General features: G+C 31.6%; 1 protein-coding gene across 3 annotated transcripts in view; it reads right to left on the reverse strand.

Moving 5' to 3' along the window:
* LOC126889763 (lipase 3-like) overlaps nucleotides 1-27269 on the reverse strand; it is a 175025-nt gene that overhangs the window by 104472 nt on the left and 43284 nt on the right. The window contains exons 2-3 of one of the 3 annotated variants that reach the window (XM_050658341.1): nucleotides 8656-8946; nucleotides 3923-4248 (exon numbers count right to left, since the gene is read on the reverse strand). The exons of 1 other annotated variant lie outside the window; for it this stretch is intronic. In XM_050658341.1, the coding sequence (XP_050514298.1) occupies nucleotides 3923-4248; nucleotides 8656-8936 (607 nt within the window). In that variant the 5' untranslated portion in view covers nucleotides 8937-8946. Of the gene's footprint in view, nucleotides 1-3922; nucleotides 4249-8655; nucleotides 8947-20695; nucleotides 20750-27269 lie in introns of those variants that run through there. One more of the 3 variants, XM_050658340.1, reaches the window with a different exon arrangement.

The raw sequence follows: 27269 nt of genomic DNA on the forward strand, positions 1-27269 counted from the left end.
TTCCGATGAGGCAACTTTTTGCTTAAATCGAACCGTTAACCGACATAACTGTAGGTATTGGTCGAATGAGAATCCTCGTTGGATTATTGAAGCACATACCCAACATCCACAAAAGTTAAATGTTTGGATGGGAATTGTTCAAAATAGACTAATAGGCCCTTTTTTCATAGACGGAAATTTGAATGGTGACAAGTATTTAAATTTACTAAAAAACCAAATTATTCCTGCACTTCAACAGAATGGCCAGTTACCACAAAATTTTTGGTTTCAACAAAATGGAGCGCCTCCCCACTATGATCGACGGGTTAGGGATTTTTTGGATATGAATTTTCCAAATCAATGGATTGGACGTAGAGGATTCCTAGAGTGGCCAGCTCGTTCTCCCGACCTCAACCCGTTAGATTTTTTCTTTGGGGTTATCTAAAATCACGGGTTTACGTTAATAGACCAACATGCTTGCAGGATTTGAGACAGAGAATAATTGATGAATGTGATCTAATACTTGGAGAAATTCTGGAAAGAGTGACTCAAGAATTTATTTATAGGCTTGCACGTTGTCAAGAGGTGAATGGCGGGCATTTTCAACATTTGAAATGATTTTTTTTATTTTTATTATCATTGGTCTAACGTAAATAAATTAACCTATTTTTTAACTGTAAAGAGATTTATTTCTTGTTTTAATAGTTTTTTCTTCCAAACTTGGTATTTATGAATTACAAATAAAAAGTTCTTTTAAAATCTCCAAAAATATACAGGGTGTCCCATTTAAAGTAAATAAGTTAAGGGTATTTCCAGTGAAACCGGAAGTAAACTAGTAACAAAAAGTATAGCAACAGATGCGTTTTGCGTCACTGTACTTGCATGCAAAGTTTCAAAAATATTGTTCTTTTCGTTTCAAAGATATTTGCTTGGTTCCATTCTTTAGCCCAACTCTGTATACCGGGTGTCCACTTATATTTTCCACCATTTTAACTGCCTATAACTTCTAAACGGCTCAAGATAGAAATATGCGGTTTTCTCTGAAATGTTTTATTTTAGTAAAAGTTTTGTATGAATGGACTGAATTTATTATATCGCATTCAAATACGAAAAGAAAAATGGCGAATTTTTGAAAAAAACGTTGTTGACTTTTTTTTAATTGAACACCCAGTATATTTTTTGTAAGTTGAAAGAAAGGTCATTCACCTATGCAGCGATATAAATTTTTTTAAAATCGGTTGTCAAATCACTGAGTAATTAATTTTTAAAATGAGAGGTGCAACGTGGATATCACATACCTAAATAACATAATATATGATTTCCACATTGCATCTCTCATTTTAAAAATTAATTGCTCAGTCATTTGACCACCGATTTTAAAAAAATTATATCGTTGGATAGGGAAATGGCCGTTTTTTCAAGTTTTTAGATAAATGACTACTTTTTATGTCGCTTTTAAATAAAAAATGGCAGATTTTAAAAAAAAAATACGTTGTTGACTTTTTTTATTGAAGCACCCAGTAAATTTTTTTGTAGCTTGACAGAACGGTCATTTACCTATCCAGCGATATTAAATTTTTTAAAATCTGTTGTCAAATCACTGAGCAAATAATTTTTAAAATGAATGATGCAATGTGGAAATCACATAACATAATATCATTTTGTTTAGTAGTTATGTTATTTAGGTATGTGATATCCAAGTTGCACCGCTTATTTTAAAAATTAATTACTCAGTGATTTGACAACCGATTTTGAAAAACTTTATATCGCTGGATAGGTGAATGACCTTTCTTTCAATTTACAAAAAAATATGCTGGGTGTTTCATTAAAAAAAAGTCAACAACGTTTTTTTCAAAAATCCGCCATTTTTTTTTTCGTATTTCAAAGCGATATAAAAAATTCAATCCATTCAGACAAAACTTTTACTAAAATAAAACATTTCATCGAAAACCGCATATTTCTATCTTAAGCGGTTTGGAAGTTATAGGCAGTTAAAATGGGGGAAAATATCAGTGGACACCCGGTATTATAATTTCAACGAAATAATATACCTATTTACTTTTAACCGGTATTTTTGTATTGTATTTAAATATTAAACTAATTTTAGAAAGAACGAAAAGAATACGAAAAAAGAAAGATATGACTTTGTCCGGATTTGAACAGGCGACCTCTCGATCCCTAGGCGAATGTTCTACCGATCAGCTACCAGCGTTTTTGTATTCAGTCGATCAATTCCCGGACATAATTACAATCACGTTGACAGATACATTAATTGAAAAGAGACATTTTCAATAATACTTATTAGGAGGAAGACAAATCCACAGACATAAAAATTATAATAAATATAAAAAAAATGAATAACCATTTTCAATTTCGTTGCAAAACGAAAATACAGCCGAACCATATTCTAGTCCAATCAGAGAGTGCATCAAGCACCTGTACCGGTTTCGAAACTTATTAGTCTCTCATCAGGAGGGACATATGCTGCTCTCCCTGATCCAACCAAAACAAACCCCAGTGTGCAGTCCCAGATTGCAACGAACGAAATAGCATAGATGCCCTAGGGGCAACTGCTAACAAAAAGACTAAGTTTTCACTCTAGCGGCATATAAAACAGCATAATGCTATTCTAGATCCCACCAGAATGAAAACAATGGGAACCTTCTCTGGTTACACCTTCGAGGCTTCTACAATTTGCAAGCCATACGGATGCTGAGACTAAGGAAGATGAGGGAATTCTACAATTTACAATTCACGTCCCATCTGCTCAACGCGGTAAAGTTCCAACGAGAATGGTTCCCTTTGTACTCTAATCAGAGTAAATGTAAATCAAAAATGAATAACCATTTTCAATTTCGTTGCAAAACGAAAATACAGCCGAATCATATTCTAGTCCAATCACAGAGTGCATCAAACACCTCTACCGGTTTCGAAACTTATTAGTCTCTCATCAGGAGGCACATATGCTGCTCTCCCTGATCCAACCAAAACAAACCCCAGCGTGCAGTTCCGGATTGCAACGAACGAAATGGCATAGATGCCCTAGCGGCAACTGCTAACATAAAGACTAAGTTTTCACTCTAATGGCATATAAAACAACATAAAGTTATTCTACATCCCACCAGAATGAAAACAATGGGAACCTTCTCTGGTTACACCTCCGAGGCTTCTACAATTTGCAAGCCATACGGATGCTGAGACTAAGGAAGATGAGGGAATTCTACAATTTACAATTCACGTCCCATCTGCTCAGCGCGGTAGAGTTCCAACGATAATGGTTCCCTTTGTACTCTAATCAGAGTAAATGTAAATCAAAAATGAATAACCATTTTCAATTTCGTTGCAAAACGAAAATACAGCCGAACCATATTCTAGTCCAATCAGAGGGTGCATCAAGCACCTCTACCGGTTTCGAAACTCATTAGTCTCTCATCAGGAGGCACATATTATGCTGCTCTCCCTGATCCAACCAAAACAAACCCCAGCGTGCAGTTCCGGATTGCAACGAACGAAATGGCATAGATGCCCTAGCGGCAACTGCTAACGAAAAGACTAAGTTTTCACTCTAATGGCATAAAAAACAACATAATGTTATTCTACATCCCACCAGAATGAAAACAATGGGAACCTTCTCTGGTTACACCTCCGAGGCTTCTACAATTTGCAATATAATAAATATATTTACTAAAAACACTACTTAATAAAATATTCATTTCACGCACACCTTATTTGCGCTACATAACCTAAAAGATGTAGCGACTAATACCATACTGTCGGTGTGCGCATGCGCCAGGGAATGTAAAAATTCACCCTCGTGTCTAAAGTATAACAAAAAATTAAAATATTTTTAGAATCAGCAGTACAGCGCATACTATGGTACACGCAATAGTATAAAAAAATTATTGACCAGTTTATTGTGGTTAAATGATATGTTTATATTTACCTTGAGAGTGTCCCACATGGTAAATCTGTTTCTCTCCAGTTACTAACAGAATATAATCAATCATAGCAGGGATATCATACACGCCAATTTCATGCCAACTGAAAGCCCAAAATTCTGCATCTTCGTCAGGATTGAGTATAATATGTTTCCTTGAATAATAGTTGCCTCTGGAATTTGCTAGCCAAACATCAAATCCTCGATCAGCAAGGATAAAAGCAAGGCCGCGCTTTTTGCCGAACAAGATCCAGTCTGTACAACTCGCCAAAATTCCATGTTGCAGTAATACCACTTTTGTTTGTTTTCGACCAATTTTCCAACGAGGAATTCTAAAAATCAAAAAGTTTTTTTAATTCAAAGTAGACTTTGGTAATGGACCCAGAGGCGTAGCTACCGCCGTATCAACTGTATCAATTATACGGGGCCCCGGCATGCAGGGGCCCCACCATGTTAAAACAAAAATTTCCTTTAAAAAAATTGAACAAAATATTCAACAATTTTATTATTAGGTCGTTTTGAAGCAGTGTGCATTATTTCGACAGTGCTGTGTATTGTTATCGGTAATTTCGAGTATTAAGATATTTTTTATCTATATATAAACTATATTTATGTATTATGTATATCTATTAGCCACCCCGGCTATACCGTAAGAACAGAGTGTCTTTGTTTAAGCTAAGTTTCATTGTTCATTCACCACTGGCTGTGCGTGAGGAACTGTATAATGCAAAATTGCAATTTTTGTAATCGCTTTAGTTTTGAATATTTCTTTGTTAGGATACCGGAAATGACGTGTAATCAATTCTTTATCTATAAATTATATTTATGTATACCTATTTATTTATCTTTGGTTTAGTACTAAATTATGATTTTATTTTAAAAGAACTTATTTTAAAGCCGAATAAATATTAAGTAAGATAAATTATTTAAGCCCCGCCATTCAAACAATTGTTTCAAAACTTCAAAAAGCTTCATTTATGGCGATTATTTTGGTTACAACTCAAAACTTGTCAAAAACTGACCAACCTTCTGTAGTTTTTGGATACGTGTCAATAAATAGTAGAAAACAATGAGTACGTACCCAAAAAAATCAAAACCTGTGAATCTTTTTTGGGGTTCATATCAGTAGCTGATTTCAGTGCAGAAGGACTTAAAACTCTTATTTTGAATAGTGTGACGGAATATGGAATTGTTTTATCTAAATGAAGAGGGCAGGGTCACGATGCTGCATACGTTATGTAGGGTGAACATTGGGGATTTAAAACACTTATAAAAAAACTTTCCCCAAATGCAGATTACATTCGTTGTGTGGCACATGTATTAAATTTAATTTTAAATGATGAAGCACGCGTTTTTGAAGTGTCAATTTTTTTTGGATAATAATTTGGAAAACGTATAAACTTTTTGCTAATATTTTAAAACTCTGGTCAATGTTAAGTAACGATAAATCGGAAAAATATAAAATTACTCTCGCGAAGGTATGTTTCACTAGCACTAGATGGTCTTCAAGGTACGATGCTTTATCGGCTATAAAAAAATTACTGATAATGAAAACTTTGTTTGTATTTGAAATAAATTTAATTTCCACTAAAAAGACGAATGTGATGCTTGTAAAAATATAATTACTCTTTTGGAAAATAAGGATTTTATAGTGATTGTGGTCTTTTTTCATCATTGTTTGAAATAATCAACCCTGTTTCTAAAGCTCTACAGAATAAAAACAATGATTTACAGACACCAAAATTCATTTCATAATTTGATAAACTCAAAAATCGAAGAAATCAAAATTTATTTGATGATTTGATAAACGACTCTAAAAACCTAGCAAAACAGTGGGGGTTATTTTAATGGGGCAAAAAGACGAAAAGTTAAAAAGCTATTTTTGCTGAGTTATCAAAAGATAAGAGGATTTCAGGCCCGGAATCGTACCTCAGGTTCAATATTATTATTGTTGTTTAAATATGTTGATTTCTCACACCAAACAAAGATTTCAAAGTCTCTGTGACTTAAGTACATAATACATTTGAATATTAGAAGCTGAGAAATTTATGTCATTTCCAAATAAAATTATATAAGAGCAAGTACAATTTTATCTTTATGAACAGTTTCCTGCTTTAAAAATCTGCTTAGGTACAAACAAAAATTCAGAAAATTCAATGTGTTAAAGAATTTACAGAATTACTAATGGTAAAATATAATAACCGTGCATCCAGTTTTCCGGAGGTAATAACAGCATGTTTTCTGTTTTTAACCCTTCCGGTAACTACTGACATACCTGAAAGAAGTTTTTCAAAATTAAAATTGATTAAAACTATTTCTGGACTTCTATAGACTGGAACGACTATCAGATTTGTCGTTCATCTTCAGCTATGGATGCTTTAATAAATAAGTTTGCCGAATAAGAGGCGAGAAAAGTTAATTTTTAAATTATTTGGGTAATATATTATTGGCTTGTAGGAGCATTTAAATTTGTAATTATTTTTATATTCTATAACTATACTTAATAAATATTTTGTTCAATACAAGCTTTTCTGCTTTGTCTAACATTTTTTTAACACTATCCTACATCAGTCGTGGAAAATGGTCCCGGGACAAAGTTTGATACGGGGCCCCTGCGGGGCTAGCTACGCCACTGAATGGACCAATACGAGAAGACGTTTGTAACTCAATCAACCGTCAGATACAGAATAAGATGCGAATATAGAAGGAAAAAATTATCGATCAAGCCTTTATCATCTGCATTCACCCCTTCTCCAGTGTGGAAAATTTTTTGTCAAAATAACCACCTCCGTGGTTATGAGAACCTAATTCTAAGCAAAAACTGTTGTATAATTTTTTTTAAAAACTCAATATTTTTTGAGTTATTCGGAGTTGAAAAGTTTCATTGAAAAATGACAACTTTTTGGACGGTTTTTTGCGAATACCCTAAAAACTATGCATCTAACGAAAAGAACTATATAAAATATTTCTGTAGCTTGTGAAAAATCAAAGAGATTCGTTTCTTCGTAAATGTTCTAGTTATAATACTAAAAGAGATATTGTAGGTGAAAAGAGACGTTTTTTGTGCAAGCTCAAGTCGGTATATTATACAACTTACAGTACCAGAGAAATGGTGGATTTTAGGGGTATAATGCTTCGAATATCTTTTGTAGTGCTTGAAAAGACCTTTAAAACTGTTACGTGTCGGCTAATATGTATTTTAAGGAAAAATGAGAAGTATATTTAACCTCTGATCCACCACAATTTAAATGCATCGGTTTCCTTCTACAATACCTTTTATTATAGTGTCATTTCTATATTCAAAAAGCTGGACGGGTTTAAAATGATTGGTTTTTGAACAAATTAAGATAAAATTATAGAGCGCATTTTTAAATTTTCTTAAAAATCTTCCTTTTTGTCCATGTAATTCGAAAATGATAAGATATAAGAGAAAAAGATACAATTCAAGAATGTAGGGTTTTTCAGATAAAAGTTTTGTGTTTTTTTCCATTACTGTATTGCTCATCATGTTCAAGTTACATGGAGAAAAAGGAAGATTTTTAAAAATACGCTCTATAATTTGATCTTATTTTTTTCAAAAACCCTTTATTTTAAACCTGTCCAACTTTTTGAACACCGAAATAACACTATAATAAATTATATTGTAAAAGGAAACCGATGCCTTTAAATTCTTTTCTGGTGGATGAGGGGTTAAATATATTTGCATTTTATCTTAAAATAAATTAGTCATAATTTTTTTTAACCATATCTCGCTTAGTTTGAATATAATCGACATTTAACACTGCTCGTTTTAAAGGATTTCTCAAGCACTACAAAAGATATTGGTTATTATTATACCCCTAAAATCGATCATTGATCTGTTATTTTAAGTTAAATACACCGATTTGAGCTTGCACAAAAAAATCTCTTTTCACCTAACATATCTCTTTTTGTATTATAACTAGAAGATTTATGAAAACACGATTCTCTTTGATTTTTCATAAGCAACAAAAATGTTATATATAGTTTTCCAGATGCATAATTTTTAAGGTATTCGCAAAAAACCGTCCGAAACTGTGTCATTTTTAAATGAAAATGACAAATTTTCAACCACGAGTAACTCAAAAATATAAAGTTTTCAAAAAGAAATTTAGAACAGTTTTTGTTTACAATTAGGTTCGCTAGCCACTTCCCTGATTATGTTGACCAAACAATTTTCCATCCCCGAGGAGGGGTGGGAACCACCCCCGAGATAAAAGCGCACATCGGTATAATATGGTAGATTTTGAATTATGTGATAAGTACAGGCTATTCCCAAAATTTCATTAAAACTCATGCAGTAGGATAGAATTCGGAGGTAATATCCTGTTTTTCTTCTCATTGATTGACGTACATATCATTTAGAAAAATATTATAAAAGATGTAGAATTGAAGCAGCAGAGATAAATTAGCTCAGAAGAACGATTGGCATTTGAGTAAGAACAGATACTGGAAAATAACAGATAAGTGAAAAGAGTGTGTAGGAAGCAAAACCAATAGGGAAGAAGAGAAGAGGACGACCCATTAACGAAGTAAGGGGAAAACTTGGCAAGAAGCAACACAAATGGCCACCAATAGGAAAAAATGGAGAAAGTTCATTAAGAGTTAGGCGCAAGTCCCGCCACCTTAGAAGAGGACCGATTAAGATTGAATAAATGGCCCAACACCGAAAGATATCAATGGGTCTACTGATTAAGTAAGTATAATAAAACATATGTTACCTGTAGAGAGTTAGAATATAGCCGTCTTCAGTAATGACGTTATGACTTTCCACTGCATACCCTTCCTTTTCGACTAGTTCCTCTATTGTTTTTCGTTGAACTTTTCGACTATCCGCTCTTTCCGGTATAGCTACTGCTAGTGTACTCTCCCCGACTTTTTCTAGGGCTTCAAAAACTTTAGTACCAGCGTTACCAGTCATCTTGGTTAGATCAGCTATGCTATCAAATACATTGGCTCTAGTGGCTGCTATCACCGCTAAAACAAGTACCGCAGACTTCATCGTTTCTCACCTTAAACAATTTTTATATTATTTAACTTAAATACTTGAATGACGAAGCCATAAAATACAGAATAGCCTAAGGGAAACAAGTTATATGCTTCTTTTCATGAGCATTTTTCAGTGCGTCACAAATGATAGAAAAAAAGGTAAGTCCGTTATAATATACATTTTAGTGACATGACATTTTAGTTAAATCTGACAGTTTTCACATTTTATTTGCAACTTGGCATAAAATCAAATCAATTGTATTTATTGCATTTATAAAATGGTATTTTCTTTGATTTGTATAGACTTATAAATTGTACAGATTATATTCGTAGATCTATTATATAATGGCAGATATAATAATTATATAAAGCCAGACGAATGGAGAAGCAGTATACTGGTACTTGTTTACAAAAACATGTACAAACTACAGGGCTATAAAATTGCTTAGCCACACCATGAAAATATGGGAAAGAGTAATTGATAGACGGATACGTGAAGAGACCGAAATATCCGAGAATCAATTTGGCTTTATGCAGGGTAGATCAATAACAGATGCAATTTTCATTATAAGGCAGTTGATGGAAAAATACAGGAGTAAAGAAACAAACTCTCATATGGTATTAATTGATCTTGAGAAAGCATATGATAGAGTTCCTCGAGAGATTCTGTGGTGGGCACTCAATAAGAAAGGAGTCCCTGGTGAATATGTAAAGATTGTGAGGGATATGTATGAGGGAGTAACGACTAGTGTTAGGACAGGTGTGGGATAGAGAATTTCATGTGAAAGTAGGATTACACCAAGGCTCTGTGCTTAGTCCGTATTTATTCTCATTAGTTTTGGACCAGATAACAGCGAAACTACAGGGTAACATTCCATGGTGCTTAATGTATGCTGATGATGTCGTGTTAGTAGGAAATAGTGAAAGAGACTTAGAACAAAAACTGGAACAGTGGAAACAATCTCTGGAGGAAAAAGGTTTAAAACTTGGTAGGACAAAAACAGAGTATTTGGAATGTTCATTTAAAGATGGAGCTACTACAAATAAAATGGTATCTTTGGATGGTTAAATGATTGTGAAAAGCAATAGTTTTAAGTACCTAGGATCGGTATTACAGAGTAATGGAGAAATAGATGGAGATGCATGCAGTAGAATTAGGTCTGGATGGATGAAGTGGAAAGAAGCGTGTGGTGTGTTGTGTGACAGAAAAATTCCAATGAAGCTGAAGGGAAAATTCTATAAAACAGCCATAAGACCGGCTATGGAACTGAATGTTGGGCAGTGAAAAAGAAAGAGGAACAACGAATGCATGTGGCGGAAATGAGAATGCTTAGATGGATGAGTGGGGTGACAAAAAAGGATAAAATTAGAAATGAGTATATTAGGGGAAGTCTAAATATGGCACCAATTAATGCCAAAATGAGAGAGCATAGGTTAAGGTGGTTTGGTCATGTTCAACGTCGAGAAGTTAATCAACCAATACGAAGAATAGCTGAAGTGCAGATTCCTGGAAGGAATAGGAGAGGAAGACCAAAGAAGACCTGGGGGGAGACGATAAGGCAGGACATGTTGGTAAAGGGGATTAACATTGATATGGCCCAAGATATAATTGTATGGAGAAATGCAATTAGCGAAGCCGACCCCGCATAGGGATAAGGCAAAGAGAATGATGATGATGATGATGATGATGATGATATTGTATAATTCGTAAACGTGCGTTTTTTTCTGTTACATGCAATTTAATGCGTTAGAAAGAAATCGTAAAACTGTGACGCACTGAAAGATCCTCATGAGAAAAAGCATAGGTGCATTGTATTCAGTATTATGGCAAAAAAATATAAGACCAGAAACGAAAAAAATAATATATAATACCGTATTGAAACCAGTAATCGTATATGGCTCATAAGTGTGACAGTTATCACAAAACCTTAAAGGTAAACTATTGGCAGTTGAAATGGATTTTTGAAGAAAAGCAGCGGGAAAGTCTAGATTAGAACATGTGAGAAATAAAGACATAAGGAAACAAATGAAAATAAAAAGATCAATTATAGAAGACACCGAAAAACAATAATATGGCACTGACATGTTAGACGTATGGGGGAAGAAAGATTACCAAAAAAAAATATTAGAATGGGTACCACCAGAGAAAAGAAAACGAGGACGACCACCAAGAACATGGATGCAAGGTAATTCAAAAGCAATGTCAGCAAAAAATATATCTGAAGAAGACTGGCAGAATAGATAGGCTTGGCGAACGAGAACCCAAAGGCGGAATCACTTTAAAATCTTAAATAGGAGCCCTCATTTTTTATTACAGATTTGGATTCCTTACGTAAAAATAAGTAACTTTTATTCGAGACGTTTTTTCGAATTATGGATAGATGCGCTATAACCGGAAAACAACTTTTGGAAATGGAAAATTGAATTAAATAATTACACTTTAATAAAAAAGAACTTTTTTTATAATAAAACGTTTTTATTATTTATAGGAGAGAATATAAAATAATTTGACGATATAAAATGCTTAAAATTACAAAAATTACACTATAATAAAAAAGTACTTTTTATAATAACACGGTTTTGTTATATATAGGCCACAACATGTTTCGAAAGAATAAAATATGAATTTTTAGTAGGTGTATTAACTGTTAAAATTATAATTCCAAAAATTACACTAGTATAAAAAAGTTCTTTTTATAATACCACGGTTGTTTAAAATGGTATATATGTTATAGTCAAAGCCCGAATTTCAGGCACTCCTAGGTTTGACTAGGCAATCCTCAGGTCTGACTGACGGTCTTAGTAAAAGCCCGAAATAAATTACAGTTTCGGCCTTTGACTAGTCAAACCTAGGAGAGACTAAGCTGGTCAGGCAAAGGTCGAAATTTAATTTTATGAAATCGGGGTTTGACTAGTCAAACCCCGATTAGCTATTAAAATGTCGTAATTTGTTACATAGGGTTTAATAGAACGTCATTTTTTAATTGTAATGTTTATTATTTTTATATTGTCGTAATTAAAATAAAAAAATTAGTGTTTATTCTCGCATGTTGAGGCATTTTGGCATTAAGAGTTGCACAATACTTTACACCTTTTACACTTACATAATTTTGAAGAGCATTTCTTATTGCAGTGGCATTTTAAAAAGCTTTGTCCTCCAAATATAGAATCGTTTGTACTAATTTCTCTTAGAGACAGCTTAACATCTGAAACATCTTCAAAATTAAGAAAATTCTTTTTGCATTCTCTTATTTGAGTTCTTGAAAAAAGTGCGTTTATTGTTCCATATTTAGTACCAACTCGATATATACCGTCAATTGTTTGATCTTGTATAATACCCAAACTATTTCGATCATCCCCTTTGGCTCTATCAAAGCTGGGGATAGGTATTGTTACAGTTTTTCCGATAGAAATTGGAGGAATTTTTTTTTACTTAATTGTTGCATAGTTTTAGCCTGGGCATGAAGACCTTCAATCGTCTTTCCTTTATTTGAGCTGTTAATATTGTGAGGTAGGAAATTTTGTGTAGTGCGTTTCCTACTCTGAATCTATCAAAATGCGTCTGAGTTAAGAGAACTGAGTTTAATTATTATTTACACGTAATTTGGTTTGATTAAGCATATGAATTTTATTTTAGCACAAACAGATGGAATGGGAATGTCATCGTCAACTCTGAAAGAAGACTGTGCAATCGGAGAAAAAAACTAAAGATCACCATAATACTAACGAAGCCCCTGGACTGTCGTCTCTAGGAGAGGAAGTAAATTGTCAAACTATTCAGATTACTTCTTTAGACGTGGTTTGTTGTATTTGCCTACAAGAGAGCTCTGATGCACATACGTGCATACTTTGTAATCAGGTGGTACCTGTTGTGTACTATAAAGATTTTGGAAGAAAGTTACATGCATGCGTTGTGTACAGACAGAAAATGTTAAAATAATTAAAGAAAAGGCGAAGGTCTTCATCCCAGGCTTAGTCTATGAGATAATTAAGTTAAAAAAGAAATTCCTCCAATTTCGATCGGAAAAACTGTAACAATACCTATCCCCAGCTTTGATAGAGCCAAAGAAGATGCTCTAAATATTTTGAGTAGCATACAAGATAAAACAATTGACGGTTTATATAGAGTTGGTACGAAATACAGAACAATGAACACACTTTTTTCAAGAACTCAAATAAGAGAATGCAAATAGATTTTTTTTTAATTTCGAAGATGTTCCAGACGTTAAGCTGTCTCTAAGGAAAATTAGTACAAAATATTCTAAATTTGGAGGACAAGACTATATAAAATGCCACTGCAATAAGAAATGCTCTTCAAAATTATGTAAATGTAAAAGGTGGAACATATTGTGCAACTCTAAATGCCAACATGCCTCAACACGTAAGAATAAACACATTTTTTTTATTTTAATTACGACAATATAAAAATAATAAACATTAAAATTAAAAATTACGTTTCATTAAACCTAATCTAACAAATTACGACATTTTAATAGCTGATCGTGGTTTGACTAGTCAAACCCCGATTTCATAAAATTAAATTTCGACCTTTGCCTGACCAGCTTAGTCTCTCCTAGGTTTGACTAGTCAAAGGCCGAAACTGTAATTTATTTCGGGCTTTGACTAAGACCGTCAGTCAGACCTGAGGATTGCCTAGTCAAACCTAGGAGTGCCTGAAATTCGGGCTTTGACTATAACATATACATATAATATTTAACTTATAAAATATCAATTATAAGTATATCAACTTTTAATTATTATTTATTAAAAAAATAAAAAAAAACATAAGCAACAGACGGGTTCGAACTAGGGACCTCTCAATCTGTAGTCTAATGCCACTTAGGCATCATCAATTTGTAGATATCGATTTATTAACGTACTTTAAAATATCATTGCATTAGTCGCATTTTTAAAATAGTTTGAAATTTAAAAAAAATCGATTTATCCATACAGGGTGATTGATTAGTGGGGTAAAGCTCCGTAGATCCGTTATAGTAATAGAATGTGTTAGATTTTTTCAATTTTTTTTAATTTTTGCTTTTTGGTTGATTTTTTATAATATTTTTAATTTTAGTCACTCGTAACTAAAGAAAAGCATTTCTTAAAAATATTTTTTTCATATTTTTTTATTTTTTACTTTTTATTCTTACACTTTTCAAACATTAAAATATATCGTCATGTTTATTAAAATATGTATAAAACATATGATGTACTAACATGAAAAGTAATCGGAATCGGCAAAAAATTTGAAACTTTATTTTTTATTTATGAAGCATATCGTAAACAATTAACGTAAAAAGTAAAATTATGTATATTTCATATAATTAGCTACAATCTGTAAAAGTTTCAAGTTTCTTCATTATAAAAAACAAGAGAATTTAAGCATTTTCCGTTAAAATCGTTTTTTATTTAAACAATTAATAAACAAAAAATTTTTATTGACTATTCGTGTATTGTTCCCGCGAATGCATATGTCTGCAAATTTTCATTCATTTGCATTGAAGAAAAGTGAGTCGAATTACCGTCTAAGAATTTGATGCAAACTATTGAAGTAAAGAAAAGCGTTTAGAAATGAAAACCATTCTCTGTAATGAGGCCTTAGATAAGAACTGAGGGTAAGAGCTCTGAGTCCTCGATACTACAATATGGACTTGAAAGCTGGACACGGAAGCAAGAATATATAAATAATTACAGTCGTTTGAAATGTGGTGTTACAGTAGGATGCTTAGAATAGTAAGTAAGGTATGCTTTATTGTCAAAAAATTTTACCAATTTGTGGACAAAGCTTATACAAAATAAAAAAATACAATGAAAAACAAAAAATAATAAAAAACTACAAACAAAACAAAAACAGAAACAGACACCAAGTAAATGGCGTGAGTTATACTAATTAATATAATTTAATAGTTATTAAGTACACATTAAAAAATTAAAAATTTTGCAAACAATATGTATACAACGTCAGAGCAAAAAGAAGGCGAACGAGGAAAAGGGAAAGGGAAAGTAAATCAAAAGTTCTATGCCGCTGCAAATATGTACAAAAGTACTCGAAAGTAATAATCCTGCAAGTAAATTTTCTGAATTCAAATCGTTTATAAAAAAAGTCATTCACTGTATAAAAAGCTCTCTCCAGCAAATAAGCTTTCAAGGCCTTGCGAAAAGCGGGAAATGCTGCAATAGATTTGATGTTAGATAGCAGGTGATTGTATATTTTTCTCGAATTGTATAATATAGAGCACTTAACCAGCTCAGACCGTGGGGTTGGCAGATAAAGATTATGCTCCACGTTTCTAATGGGATAGTTGTGAGTGGGTCTCTCTGGACCTTCTGATGCACGTTTGCGGATTAAACAAACAGATTCAAAAACAAACAAAGAAGGAAGAATTAATATTTTAAATTTTTTAAAGAATTCTTGGCAATGAACTCTGCTATTGAGTCTTAGGGAGTAACGAAGAGCTCTCTTTTGTAGTCAAATTGAGTCGCACAACACGTACCACAGAATGGAAGGGCGTATCGAAGATGAGACTCAAAAAGGGCATAATAAACGGTCCTAGATGTTGACAAATTCATTTCCGTAGCAACTGATCTTAGCGCAAAACAAGCAGAACTTAATTTTTTGTGTAAGGCATCAATGTGCAAGTTCCATTTTAGAGACTTATCCACAATAATCCCTAAAAACTTCACCGATTCAACTACCTCTAGACTGTTGTTATTAAGTACTAAAGTTTGCATCATACTGTTGTAAGGTAGGACTTTGGTTTTAGAAACGTTAAATAACAGGAGATTCGAATCGCACCACGATTTAATGGTGACTAGGTCTGTAGCTATGGTATTGCGAAGATCCATAATATCCGTGTTACTCCAAGTAATACTAGTATCATCTGCAAAGAGACATATTTTACCTTTAATGTTCAGACTAGAGATGTCATTTATGTATATCAGAAACAATATAGGGCCTAGAACTGAACCCTGAGGTACCCCACATTCTAATGGCATGCAAGAAAACGTCTTCGTGTCAACCCTTACAAACTGACTTCTTTCATTAAGATATGATTTAAGCCATTTAAGAGCCTTTCCCCTAAATCCATAGTGCTGTAATTTGTCAGTCAAGATGTTATGGTTTACACAAGCGAATGCTTTAGATAAATCACAGAAAATTGTTGCTGTAGAGTGATGGTTGTTTAGACTGGAGTAAACATGATCGAAAAGGAAGAACATATCATCATTCGTGCATTTGTCACTCAGGAATCCAAATTGATGTGGAGTAAGCAATTTGTATTTCAACAGAAAATATAAGATTCTTTTTTTTAACAGACCTTCAATTATCTTCGACAACGTGGGCAGGAGTGCAATAGGGCGATAATTCGAAGCAAGATCTTTATCGCCTCCTTTGTGTATAGGACTAATTATCGCTGTCTTAAGGCAGCTTGGAAAAACTCCAGTTTCGAATGACCTGTTTATTAAGGTAGTAAGATGGTTTAAAGTGCAATCAGGTACAGCAGAAAACATTTTAAGAGTGAGGCCATCAGTCCCAGATGACAATTTATTTTTAATGTCGTTTATTGTAGAGCGTAGTTCACCTAATACTATGGGTGTAAAAAAGAAACTATTTACATTCCTATGAGAAAGATATGAAATCGGATCCTGAGAAAGAGGTATAGTATTTGTTAAATTTTTTGCCACATTTACAAAGTAATTGTTCAGGGTCTCAGGAGAAGTCGGGATTGTGGTAGGAGAAGAAGTCTTATCTCTCAGTTCATTTACGATAGACCACGTTTCCTTAGCAACATTACCTGATTTAGCCAGCCTCGCATTGTAATAAATTTCCTTGGCGGCCTTTATGGCTTTATGGTAAATTTTCTTGTAAAACCTAACGTAATCATGGAAGGATATGTTGTCCGAGAATTTTTTTAGGTACGATAATGAGCGCATGTTCTTTGCAGATATACGTAGACCTCTAGTTGACCAGGGTTTACGATGTTTAGTTTTGATGGGCCTAAGAGGAAAGGATTCGTATGCCAGACCAGACAATAACTTTATGAATCTAGAAAACTCGATGTCGACATCAACAGAGCGGAAGTCCCAGTCAGTTGTTTGACATAGGTGTTTAAATGTTAGAAATAGCATAGAAACAGAAGAAAACAAACACGGAAGTATTGAGAAATGAGCAAAGAGAACGAAGTGATTAACACAATAAAAATAAGAAAGTTATAATATCTGGGACACGTAATGAGGGAACATCGGTATGAAATGCTACAATTGATAATACAAAGGAAGAAGAGTGTCATGGTTGAAAAGTAGGAACTGCATTAAACGCAGTTGAATAGAACTATTCAGAGCAACCGTAGTCGAAGTAGAGATAGTGACGATGATATCCAACCGCCGATTGGGAGGCGACACTTAAAGAAGAAGAAGAAAGAGAAAATGTCTACCAAATACCTGGCAAAGTCTTAAGAAATAGGTACTTATTTCCCTGGACTATAAATAAAAATGCATGAATACTGAAAAATATATAGCTGAATAATAAATATGCGAACCAAATACAACGAAGCAAAAATTTAATGCTTGTTGAGTTAAAAATAAAAGACCTAATAATTTCTTCTAACTAAATGATGAATGAATATAATAAATAATATTTAACTTAAATAATAAATGAATTTAATAAAATAAATAAAAGTGCATTAATATCAAAAAATATGTACTTCGATAAGCTTGAAAGTTAAATACAGAGAAGAAAAGTTTTGACCACGTGGCCGACTAACATCGGTTGAAAAAAACTTAATATCTTATTTAAGTTGGGTTTTTATACACTACTAAATATAGAGTCAATCAAAGTCAAGTGGTCCAAAGGTGGTTGCTTGACTATTTTTAATATTTTTTATTTTTCTGCCTTTTACTTCAGTCTATTAGGTATGGATCCCACGTATGAAAAAAAGTTGATTAATAGCAAGTTGAAAATTTGTTAATAGCTTAAGGGTGTCTAGTCGGACAAACTTTGATATATGGGAACACTGGAACAGGGGAAGTTTTAATTGTGGAAAAGGTTAAAAATTTGGAACGGTCTCATGCAAAAATCAGACTGCTGTTTATCACCAAATGGGCGTTTTAATGAGTAGAACATGTAGAATATGTCAAATGACAGGAATTATGACAGGCGATAAATAGCAGTCTGATTTTTGCATGAAAGTTTAATCTCTGTTCGGAGAGTTTAAGTCTGTTCTGTCGGACAAAATAAATGTGCCGTTTCCGTGATCAGACCGTTTCAAATTTTTAACCTGTTCCACAAATAAAACTGCCCCTATTACAGTGTTCCCATATATCAAAGTTTATCCGACTAGACACCCTTAAGCTATTAACAAATTTTCAGCTTGCTATTAATTACCTTTTTTTTCATACGCAGGATCCAGACCTAATAGAGAGTACAAAATTGCATTCATTTTAATTTTAAAAAATTTAGTTTGCTGATGGCGGCCATTTTTGTTAAAGCGTGTCGATCATTTTCACGGAAAACATGGCTTCGCTCTTTAGCCAATATTTTTACTGAGGTTTGTCCTAGAACAATAAATCAAAAACCAAACTTTTTACAAAAGTATGCTGTAAAAAAATTGTCCATAGCACTATTTAATTTCAAACTACCTTTAAGGTCTTAAATGAACCTGAAAGTTTGAAAAGGTAAACTGATAAAATTCCATTTTCAGCATTTTTTTAACAACATAAGGCAAGCCGATAATGTTTTGTATTTTTTTTTCTGGAAAAGACATACGTGTACATACTTTAAATAAAAAAAGTTTGAGCTTTGAGACTTGAGTAAATTTTTTCAAAAAAAAATCTCGAAAACGCAATTTTTTGAAAAATCTAAAAGTTTGACCCCTTATATCCCTGACGGATAAAAACCTTTGAAATTTGGCTGAATGTTAGCTCCTAGCAAGTAGAATAAGAAGTAAAAATTTGGAGTTACAGACGTACGTCGTATAGAAGTTACAGGCCTGAAGAAATGGTCAAAAATCAAAATGGTCAAAATTTAAGCGTTTGCGGGCAGGGTAATTAAAATTCAAATAAACTCTCTAATGAAATAAAAATTAATGTATTTTCACCAGATTTCACAATGAATACAAATTTATACAGGGTGGCCCAAAGAAAAGAATCCACCTCGATATTTGGCAATAGTTACCTATTAGATTTTAAGGAAATGCTGAAATAGGTCCATTTTTATTTTTAATATATTGCAACTTTTTGGGATATATTTCATGCTACGTGACGTCATCCATCAGAGCGTGATGACGTAATCGATGATTTTTTTTAAATGGGAATAGGGGCCTTGTGGTAACTAAAGTACATTTTACTGCATTTTACATCAGAAAATAGAAAAAATGTTTATTTAACAAATAAACATTTTTTTTCGCTTAAATTAAATCACAAACAGACTTTCACCTACCTCTTGATAGTTTAAACATTTAATTTAAGCAAAAAGCAATGTTGATTTGCCAAATTATAATTTTTTCTATTTTATAACAGCAATAAAATGTATTTTAAGTTAAATAAATTACATGCATTCTTCTTTTTGTGTCAATTACTTTAATTCAAAAAATATTTTTTGGCCACCCTGTATAATTATATTATTGTTTATACTACTGAACAGAGAATTGAACACTCTTTCAAATGAGATAATATACGACCCCTATCCCATTAAAAAAATCATCCATTACGTCATCTCGCACAGATAGACGACGTCACTGACGATGACACGTCATGGAGACGTATGAAATATATATAAAAAAATTGTAACTTAAAAATAAAAATCGACCTGTTTCGGCATTCCCTTAAAATATAATAACTGCCAAATATCAAGGTGAACTCTTTTCTTTGGCCCACTCTGTATAAATTTGTATTCATTGTGAAATCTGGTGAAAATAGATTAATTTTTATTTCATTAGACAGTTTATTTGAATTTTAATTACCCTGCCTGCAAACGCTCAAATTTTGACTATTTTGATTTTTGACCATATTTTCAGGCCTGTAACTCCTATATGAGATAAGTCTGCAACTCCAAATTTTTACTCCTTATTCTGCTTGCTAGGGGCTAATATTTAGCCAAATTTCAAATTTTTTCATCCGTGCCCATCAGAGATGTAAGAGGTCAAACTTTGAGATTTTTCAAAAAATTACATATTTGAGATTTTTTTTGAAAAAATTTACTCAAGTCTCAAAGCTCAAACTTTTTTAACTTAATGTATGTACGTATGTCTTTTGCAGAAAAAAATTACAAACCATTATCGGCTTGCCTTATGCTGTTAAAAAAAATGCTGAAAATGGAATTTTATCAGTTTACCTTTTCAAATTTTAAGGTTTATTTAAGGCGTTAAGGGTAGTTTGAAATTAAATAATGCTATAGGCCGTTTTTTTAGAGCATACTTTTCTAAAAAGTGTGGTTTTGATTTATTGTTCTAGGGCAAACCTCAGTGAAAATATTGGCTACAGAGCGAAGCCATGTTTTCCGTGCAAATGATCGATACGCTTTAACAAAAATGGCCGTCATCGGCAAACTAAATTTTTTTAAAATAAAATAAATGGAATTCTGTAGTCTCTATAGACTGAAGCTTAAAAGGTAGAAAAATAAAAAATATAGTCCAGCAACCAACTTAATTTATATTGGACCACTTGGCATGGATTGACCCTATACCGATAATATTCAAATAAAACTAAAAGTTCGATATACACCTTTGAAAGTTCTAAAAATTTTACAAGATAATTTTAAAGTAGGTAGATACTTACTTGTGATAGCTCAAGGTGTAAGAATAAGAATGTAAGAAAAACACTGTCTACTACTGTAAAAATGCGGAGGTACTACTTTTCAATCGATACTGGCTGAAACAGAAGCAGAGAGGAAGCCTCTACTTGTGGCTGGAAGTTTAAAACTACGATAGCGCTGCAAAAGGTTTGCAAAAACTTAACACGTTGAAATATTCAATACAGTACAGTCGAAACACGATTGGTGGTCAAAAGTTTGTATTTAAATCGTAATAATATTTTGACGAGTTTCTAATTGGGGAAATTTATGAAATCAAATCAGTTTAAAAATAAATTACATTACATTAAAATGCTGTTCTGTAAGACTTTCATCAATATCCAATGATAAAATTTTAGTATATTATTAACAACAGAACTATGTATTATGAACTTTTTGGAAAAAATCTGAATCAAAATATTTTTTTTTGTTTGAGAAAAACTTATTTATGTATGGCCACAGTGTTTTGGATTTTTTTGGAAAACTTTACATAACCATATTTCGGAAACGGCTTTCTAATTGTGGAATTTACGAAATCAAAACAGTTTGAAAATAAATTCCATTAGATACATTAAAATACTGTTCTGTAAAACTTAGCAATAAGATAAGAAATCAAAAATAATAATAGAATATTTAACATTGGGGAGTGCAATTAGAACGAAAATATGCATTGTTTCGGAAAAATTCAAACAACCTTATATTTTTCTAAAACCTTTTCTGTTAGTTTATATATATGTTAAAGTAAAAAGTTCTACTCGCAGATTTGGCCGCTAATTGTTTATTAATTGTTTAAACAATAACAATTGTTTTGTATAAATAATTTTAAAAATATAGTTGAATTCATAATTTTACTTTGATCAAATATGTTTCTATTTTGTTTCTGATTATGCTGAATCCGAATATGGCATTACAATTTGAAAATTTTTATACAGAAACTCTTATACAGTATGTCTGCGTGCGTAGCTAGGAACCACATGGAAAACTTTTTTATTGTCAATTTTACGAAAAAAGTTATTCTTCATAAAATTCTCTGGATAGTTAAAAATCTAAAACTCAACCATCAGATATCAAATTTTATCAATTTTATACGAGTTACGTCAAAAATATGAATTCCGTTAAAGAGTAAAGTACCTTTATATTCCAGAATATCAAAAAATGCTATTAGGAAAAATTGTTTGAAATTAAAAACTATGTTTTAATATACAATTACATCATACTAATTTAAAAAAAAATTTCTCAAATTACGGGTAGGTACTTATCATTTTATTAAAATTAGGTATGAGAACTATTTTATTATCAATTTTACGAAAAAAAGTTATTATTTATAAAATGCTCTACCTGGTCTAAAATCTAAGATACAATCATCAGATATCAAACGTTTTCAATTTTATACGAGGTATGTAAAAAATATAAATTTTTCTAAGAGTTAAGTGCCTTTATTATTCACAATATTTTAATTAGAAGGATGTAATTGAACACTGAAACATATTTTTTAATTAGAAACAACTTTTTTTAATACCAATTTTCGATATTGTGAAATATAAAGGTATTTTACTCTTGAGTGAAATTCATAGTTTTGACATACCTCGTATAAAATTAATAAAATTTGATAGTTGATGGTTGCATCCTAGATTATATACGATGCAAAGTATTTTATAAAGAATAACTTTTTTTCGTAAACTAAAATAAAAACAGTTATCAATAGGTTTCAAGTTACGCAGACGTGCTGTATAAGAGTTAAAAAATTATTTTTTGTTGAACATTTATTATTGTTAAAGCTCATTATTAAATGTATTTTAGGTAAGTTTTACAGAAAAAAGTTTTGATCACTTTGTATAAACATTTTTTTAGCTGATAATTATCGGTTTTTGTATTACATTCTTGTTATCTTTCTTAATTTTCTCAAAAAGAAATACTACATTTTATTTTTAAAGTAAAATAATTCAGTGAATTTTAAAGATTACATCCTAAGTTTTAAAAAATCATCTACAAAATTGTAATAAATCTGTTCAAACTTGAGCAATACCGTCTTAAAATGGTGGTAATTCTCTAAAACTACGAAGTTTTCAAAAATTGCATTGTTTGAGACGTCGTATCATTTGAATTAAATTTTTGAGATTTTTATTTAATGAAACATTGTTTAGTAAGATGTTTGAAAGGTAAGTTGTGCAAAATTGAGAGTTTTTTAAGAAAAATTGTATTAGTTACAAATTTTTAAATCATTTTTAAACAAAATTCATGTAAGTCGCACTTTCCGTACACACTGTACTTATGCCCATAAATTTTATTTCTTTTTATTATAACCATAAGATAGCTTAATTTATCTTCTTTCATGTCAAATTTGTAAAATTTTATTTGATCCATTAGTTAAAGAATTACATTAAAATAACTCAACCGTGCACTTCTCCGAACGCTAGTTTACAGTGCGCCAATGTTTGTGAGAAGGGAGACTTTAGCGTTATAAATAAAAAATTACAGATTTAATTTTAGAAAAATCTTTATAAAAGGTTTTTTTTTGTAAAATTATCTGAATTTTTCAATGATGAAGTAAGTTTTTTTCTAAAGTTTATACTTTCGGAGTTATTTAAAAAAACATCTAATTTCGCAGTTCATTTGTTTAATAAAAAAATGAAGCACCCACTTCTCGAGTAGAACTTTTTGATATGTTGTTTATTAACCTTTAACTACACGCGCTGGCGTATTTTGTACGCCAGATCAGAGCCGGATTTAAGGTAGTGGGGGCCCCTGGGCAGAATTGGTGTGGGGGCCCTACCTCCTACCATTAAAAAAATATTGATCTACTTTTATAAATATAATTTTAAATAATAAAAAGTACAAGAGCTGTAACTTGTTACAGTAAAATATTAAAAATAATAGTAAGATGTATGGTTAAAGTCCGGTAACTTTTCGAGATATTTTAATTGAAAATTTTTTGATTTTGTGGGACATACCTAGTTGCATTAAGACATCGTGGCCAATGCTCATTGTAGAGAAATGATTCAAACATTCTTGGCCCATCATAGACCGAAGTCGATTTTTAATTAACTTAAATTTTGAGAATGATCTCTAACCACAGCAGTTAGTTAGCATCAGCACTAAATATAAACAAAGTGTCACCTCAACATTTGGAAAAGCATCATTCATATTCTTTTCTTTTAGCAGTTGGTACATTTGAAGTTCTTTGCTTATATTTGATGAGCTGATTTCCTCTTTAAATGAATTGAAGAATCTTAAAAAACTGTATCAGATGGACACATAAGTTTTCATCTAAACCATTGCTATAAATGTTGGTAAGCTTTAGTGAGTGAGCTTCAATTTCATTGAGAGTTAAATTTTCCAATTTTCCAGCTTTTAAAAATTCTGTTAAGTTCTCTCTATATGTACATAGAGGAAGTGAAAAATACATATGGCTAGTTCTTATAAGAAATTAAAGAATGCTGTGCTATGCTAATGCATGATAACACTCAGTTGCAGCTTTTGAAACTAAATTTAGAGAGTGGGCGACACAAGGAATCCACAACTCCAAGATATTAAGGTACGTATCCATACGTGGGTGCTCCGTGCTCGCTGTAGCAGCTCCACATAGTGGATACGTTGGTGTTGCAACACGGCGCTCAACCTCTTTTATTCAACCGGTTTGCGGTTTATATGTAGGGGAGCGCATGCCGTATCCATTTGAGCAGCTACAACGAGCACGGAACACCCACGTATAGATACGTACCTTTTTGTTCTATAATTTCAGCCTGAACACTATTGCATTTTCCACTGATAACTGACGCATTAACGTAGAACGGTCACCTGCAGTTTTTCAAATCGATATCATGTTCTTGCAAAAATGTCATTAGAGAATTAAATATATCTTCTGCTTTATGACTGCGATTTTACAAAAATATGGTAAACCTTTCAACAGGAGTAAAACATTCTATGTAACGAAATATCACAGTTAATTCATTGGTATGAACTGAATAATATTTTGACTTCTTAATCCTTGAAACTATTTCATTTAATACGTTTTGACCCATCGGATGTACAATTTCCTTACATATGGTTGAAGACACATAGTTGACATCGCTTCCACACCGAGAGAACAATTTCTTTTCTCCTAAAACACCGATTTCTTTGAGCAATATTTCTTAAAAGTTAACATATCCTATTAACTTAAACATACCGGTTCACATATAAAGAAACGAGTTTTTTAAACACACCTCAATAATTTCTTACAGATAATTTCTTCAATACTAAGAAATGCATTAATGGTTACATTTAATTTTTTTATCCTAAAGTTTTTATTTCTTAAATTGAAAACTACAAATATTTTGCAGTATAAGAAATATAGTGTTAAGTTAATCCATATTTATATTTGTGAACAAGAAATTTTCTTGCAATCAAATAAATATTTTAAACCACAAGAAATAATTCTTCAGAAATACCCTCTGTAGTAACTGTGATTATAAAATAAAATTACTTGCAAAGAGATTTTCTTCCACAAAAGAATTGCGCAGACTAACTATTTATGATTTAGTCGTCAGTGTTTGTCAAGATGGCGTGATATGTTCATGTTAATATAGATGGATGTTGGATTTATTGGTGTACTTTAAAAATTAACGGATATTTTGAAGGTACGTACATATATAGGTATTAAATAAAAGTAAATTGAGTAATTTAAGATGTAATAATAATATTGTTGCGTATCCGAATGGTTAAAATAGAAACATAATAGTATCTTTATATGCTTTTTAGGTATAATGATGGACGACTCTGAAATAAAGGAGCTTATTATTCCAACTGGGAAATATGCCACAATTTAAAGCTGGGACAGAATGATATAATATATAGCTTCAGAACAATATTAAGAAAATAGTTATTAACCAACTGCGGGGCCTTCCAGAAATGGTAGAACTTCATACATGTAAGTACCTTTTTAAAAATGTTTATACTTATGCATCAACCATAATAGGTTTCTTGAATGTATCGTCTTCTATAAAAATATACAATACAACGCTATATCAAACATGGCGGGTGCAACGCTGAGGATTTTTTCTGTTAATTTATTTGAGATAAAGAAATCAGTTAGTCTAAAAGAAATATATGTTTATGGTTAAGAAATGTTATTGCCGAAAACCGTGAATTAGTTAATGTGTATTAAATGACTTAGATGTAAACTAATAATACTTTCCCTTAATAAAATGTCTTAATGATTAGGTATGCTGTCTCTTTTAGATTATAAAAATTAAGAAAATTACATATTATTATGTCTGCTTCAATGTTTTACATTGGTTGTATTTTCCCTCTTGTTTTAGCTAAACAATGTTTATTGTGTGACTTAATATTATACAGATAAACGATTAATATTTCATTAACAAAAAGAAAAAAAAATAAACAAAGATGTATAGGTTAAATAATGCCATGTTTGAACTAAAAATGATTGATTATTATTAGTATTAATAGTTCTTATGTGGGGCCGTGTATTTGTTTTTTTTTGTATTTCCTAAATTTGTCAAAATAAATATCTATATCTTTATAAAAAAATTTTATTAAAGTAAGTTTACTCTTTCTACATAATGATTTTGTTTTAGTGAATTGCCGATATACAAAGTGCTATTAACAAAAGAAGGAAAATTTGAGGAAGTTGGATTTGCCTCTCCATCCCTTTATTGTTGTGTAGAAGTCAGTGGTTTAAGAGTGGAGAAAATATTTGTATGTAATAATAACGTTTTATATCTTGTTTTATTAATAAATAATGATTTTACCTTAACACAATGATTTATTTCGCCGTATGTAATATCACTTTATTTTCAAGAAATATTAACTTAACTCTAAATATACGTTTATCTCTGCGAAATATATTTCTTAACATTAAATAAATTAATTATTAATAGTAAAATAATAATATTCCTTACTAAGAAATATTATTGCTCAGAAAGAATAGTTTTCTAATGTGTAGAAAATATATTTTTATGACTAATAAAATTAATTAACATCAAGTGTAATTTCTTTCTGATAAATGGATTTGAAGTTTGCCAGAAAGTGATAGTTCAATCATGTTTAAGATATATTTCTTTGGCTGTAGTAGAATTTATTTGAAATATTTTAGAAAATTATATCTTACATACAAAGATATATTTCTTAGGCAATATGCCAAGTCGATCTTTCTTAAATATTAATAAAGTTTCTTTATGTCAAGAATTTTTTTCTCTCGGTGCAGGATTTGAATATTTCTAAAATATGGTGCTGCAAAAATTGATCATATTCAGCTAATAAATGGAGTATTCCCAAATAATTTTCATTTTGTGATGAACTCGATAACTCATTGTCGCTGTGAAATGCTAAATCTCGTTCACAAATAAACTTTATAACACTAAAATTATTCATTGAGTTACCATTTTCTGTTTTGCTATTTCAGTATCAATACACCCAATTCTTTTGTGTGCTTTAGACATTTCGTGATCCATAAGCCTACGGTCTGCATGTGTCCAATCACAAAATCCTCTGTGGCTAAAATGTGTACGAACACTAGATAAGAGTTTACAAACGAAGCAATACGCTCACTGGGTGGAAGGT

The sequence above is a fragment of the Diabrotica virgifera genome, chromosome 8 (genome assembly GCF_917563875.1).
Source record: "Diabrotica virgifera virgifera chromosome 8, PGI_DIABVI_V3a".
Lineage (NCBI taxonomy): Eukaryota > Metazoa > Arthropoda > Insecta > Coleoptera > Chrysomelidae > Diabrotica > Diabrotica virgifera.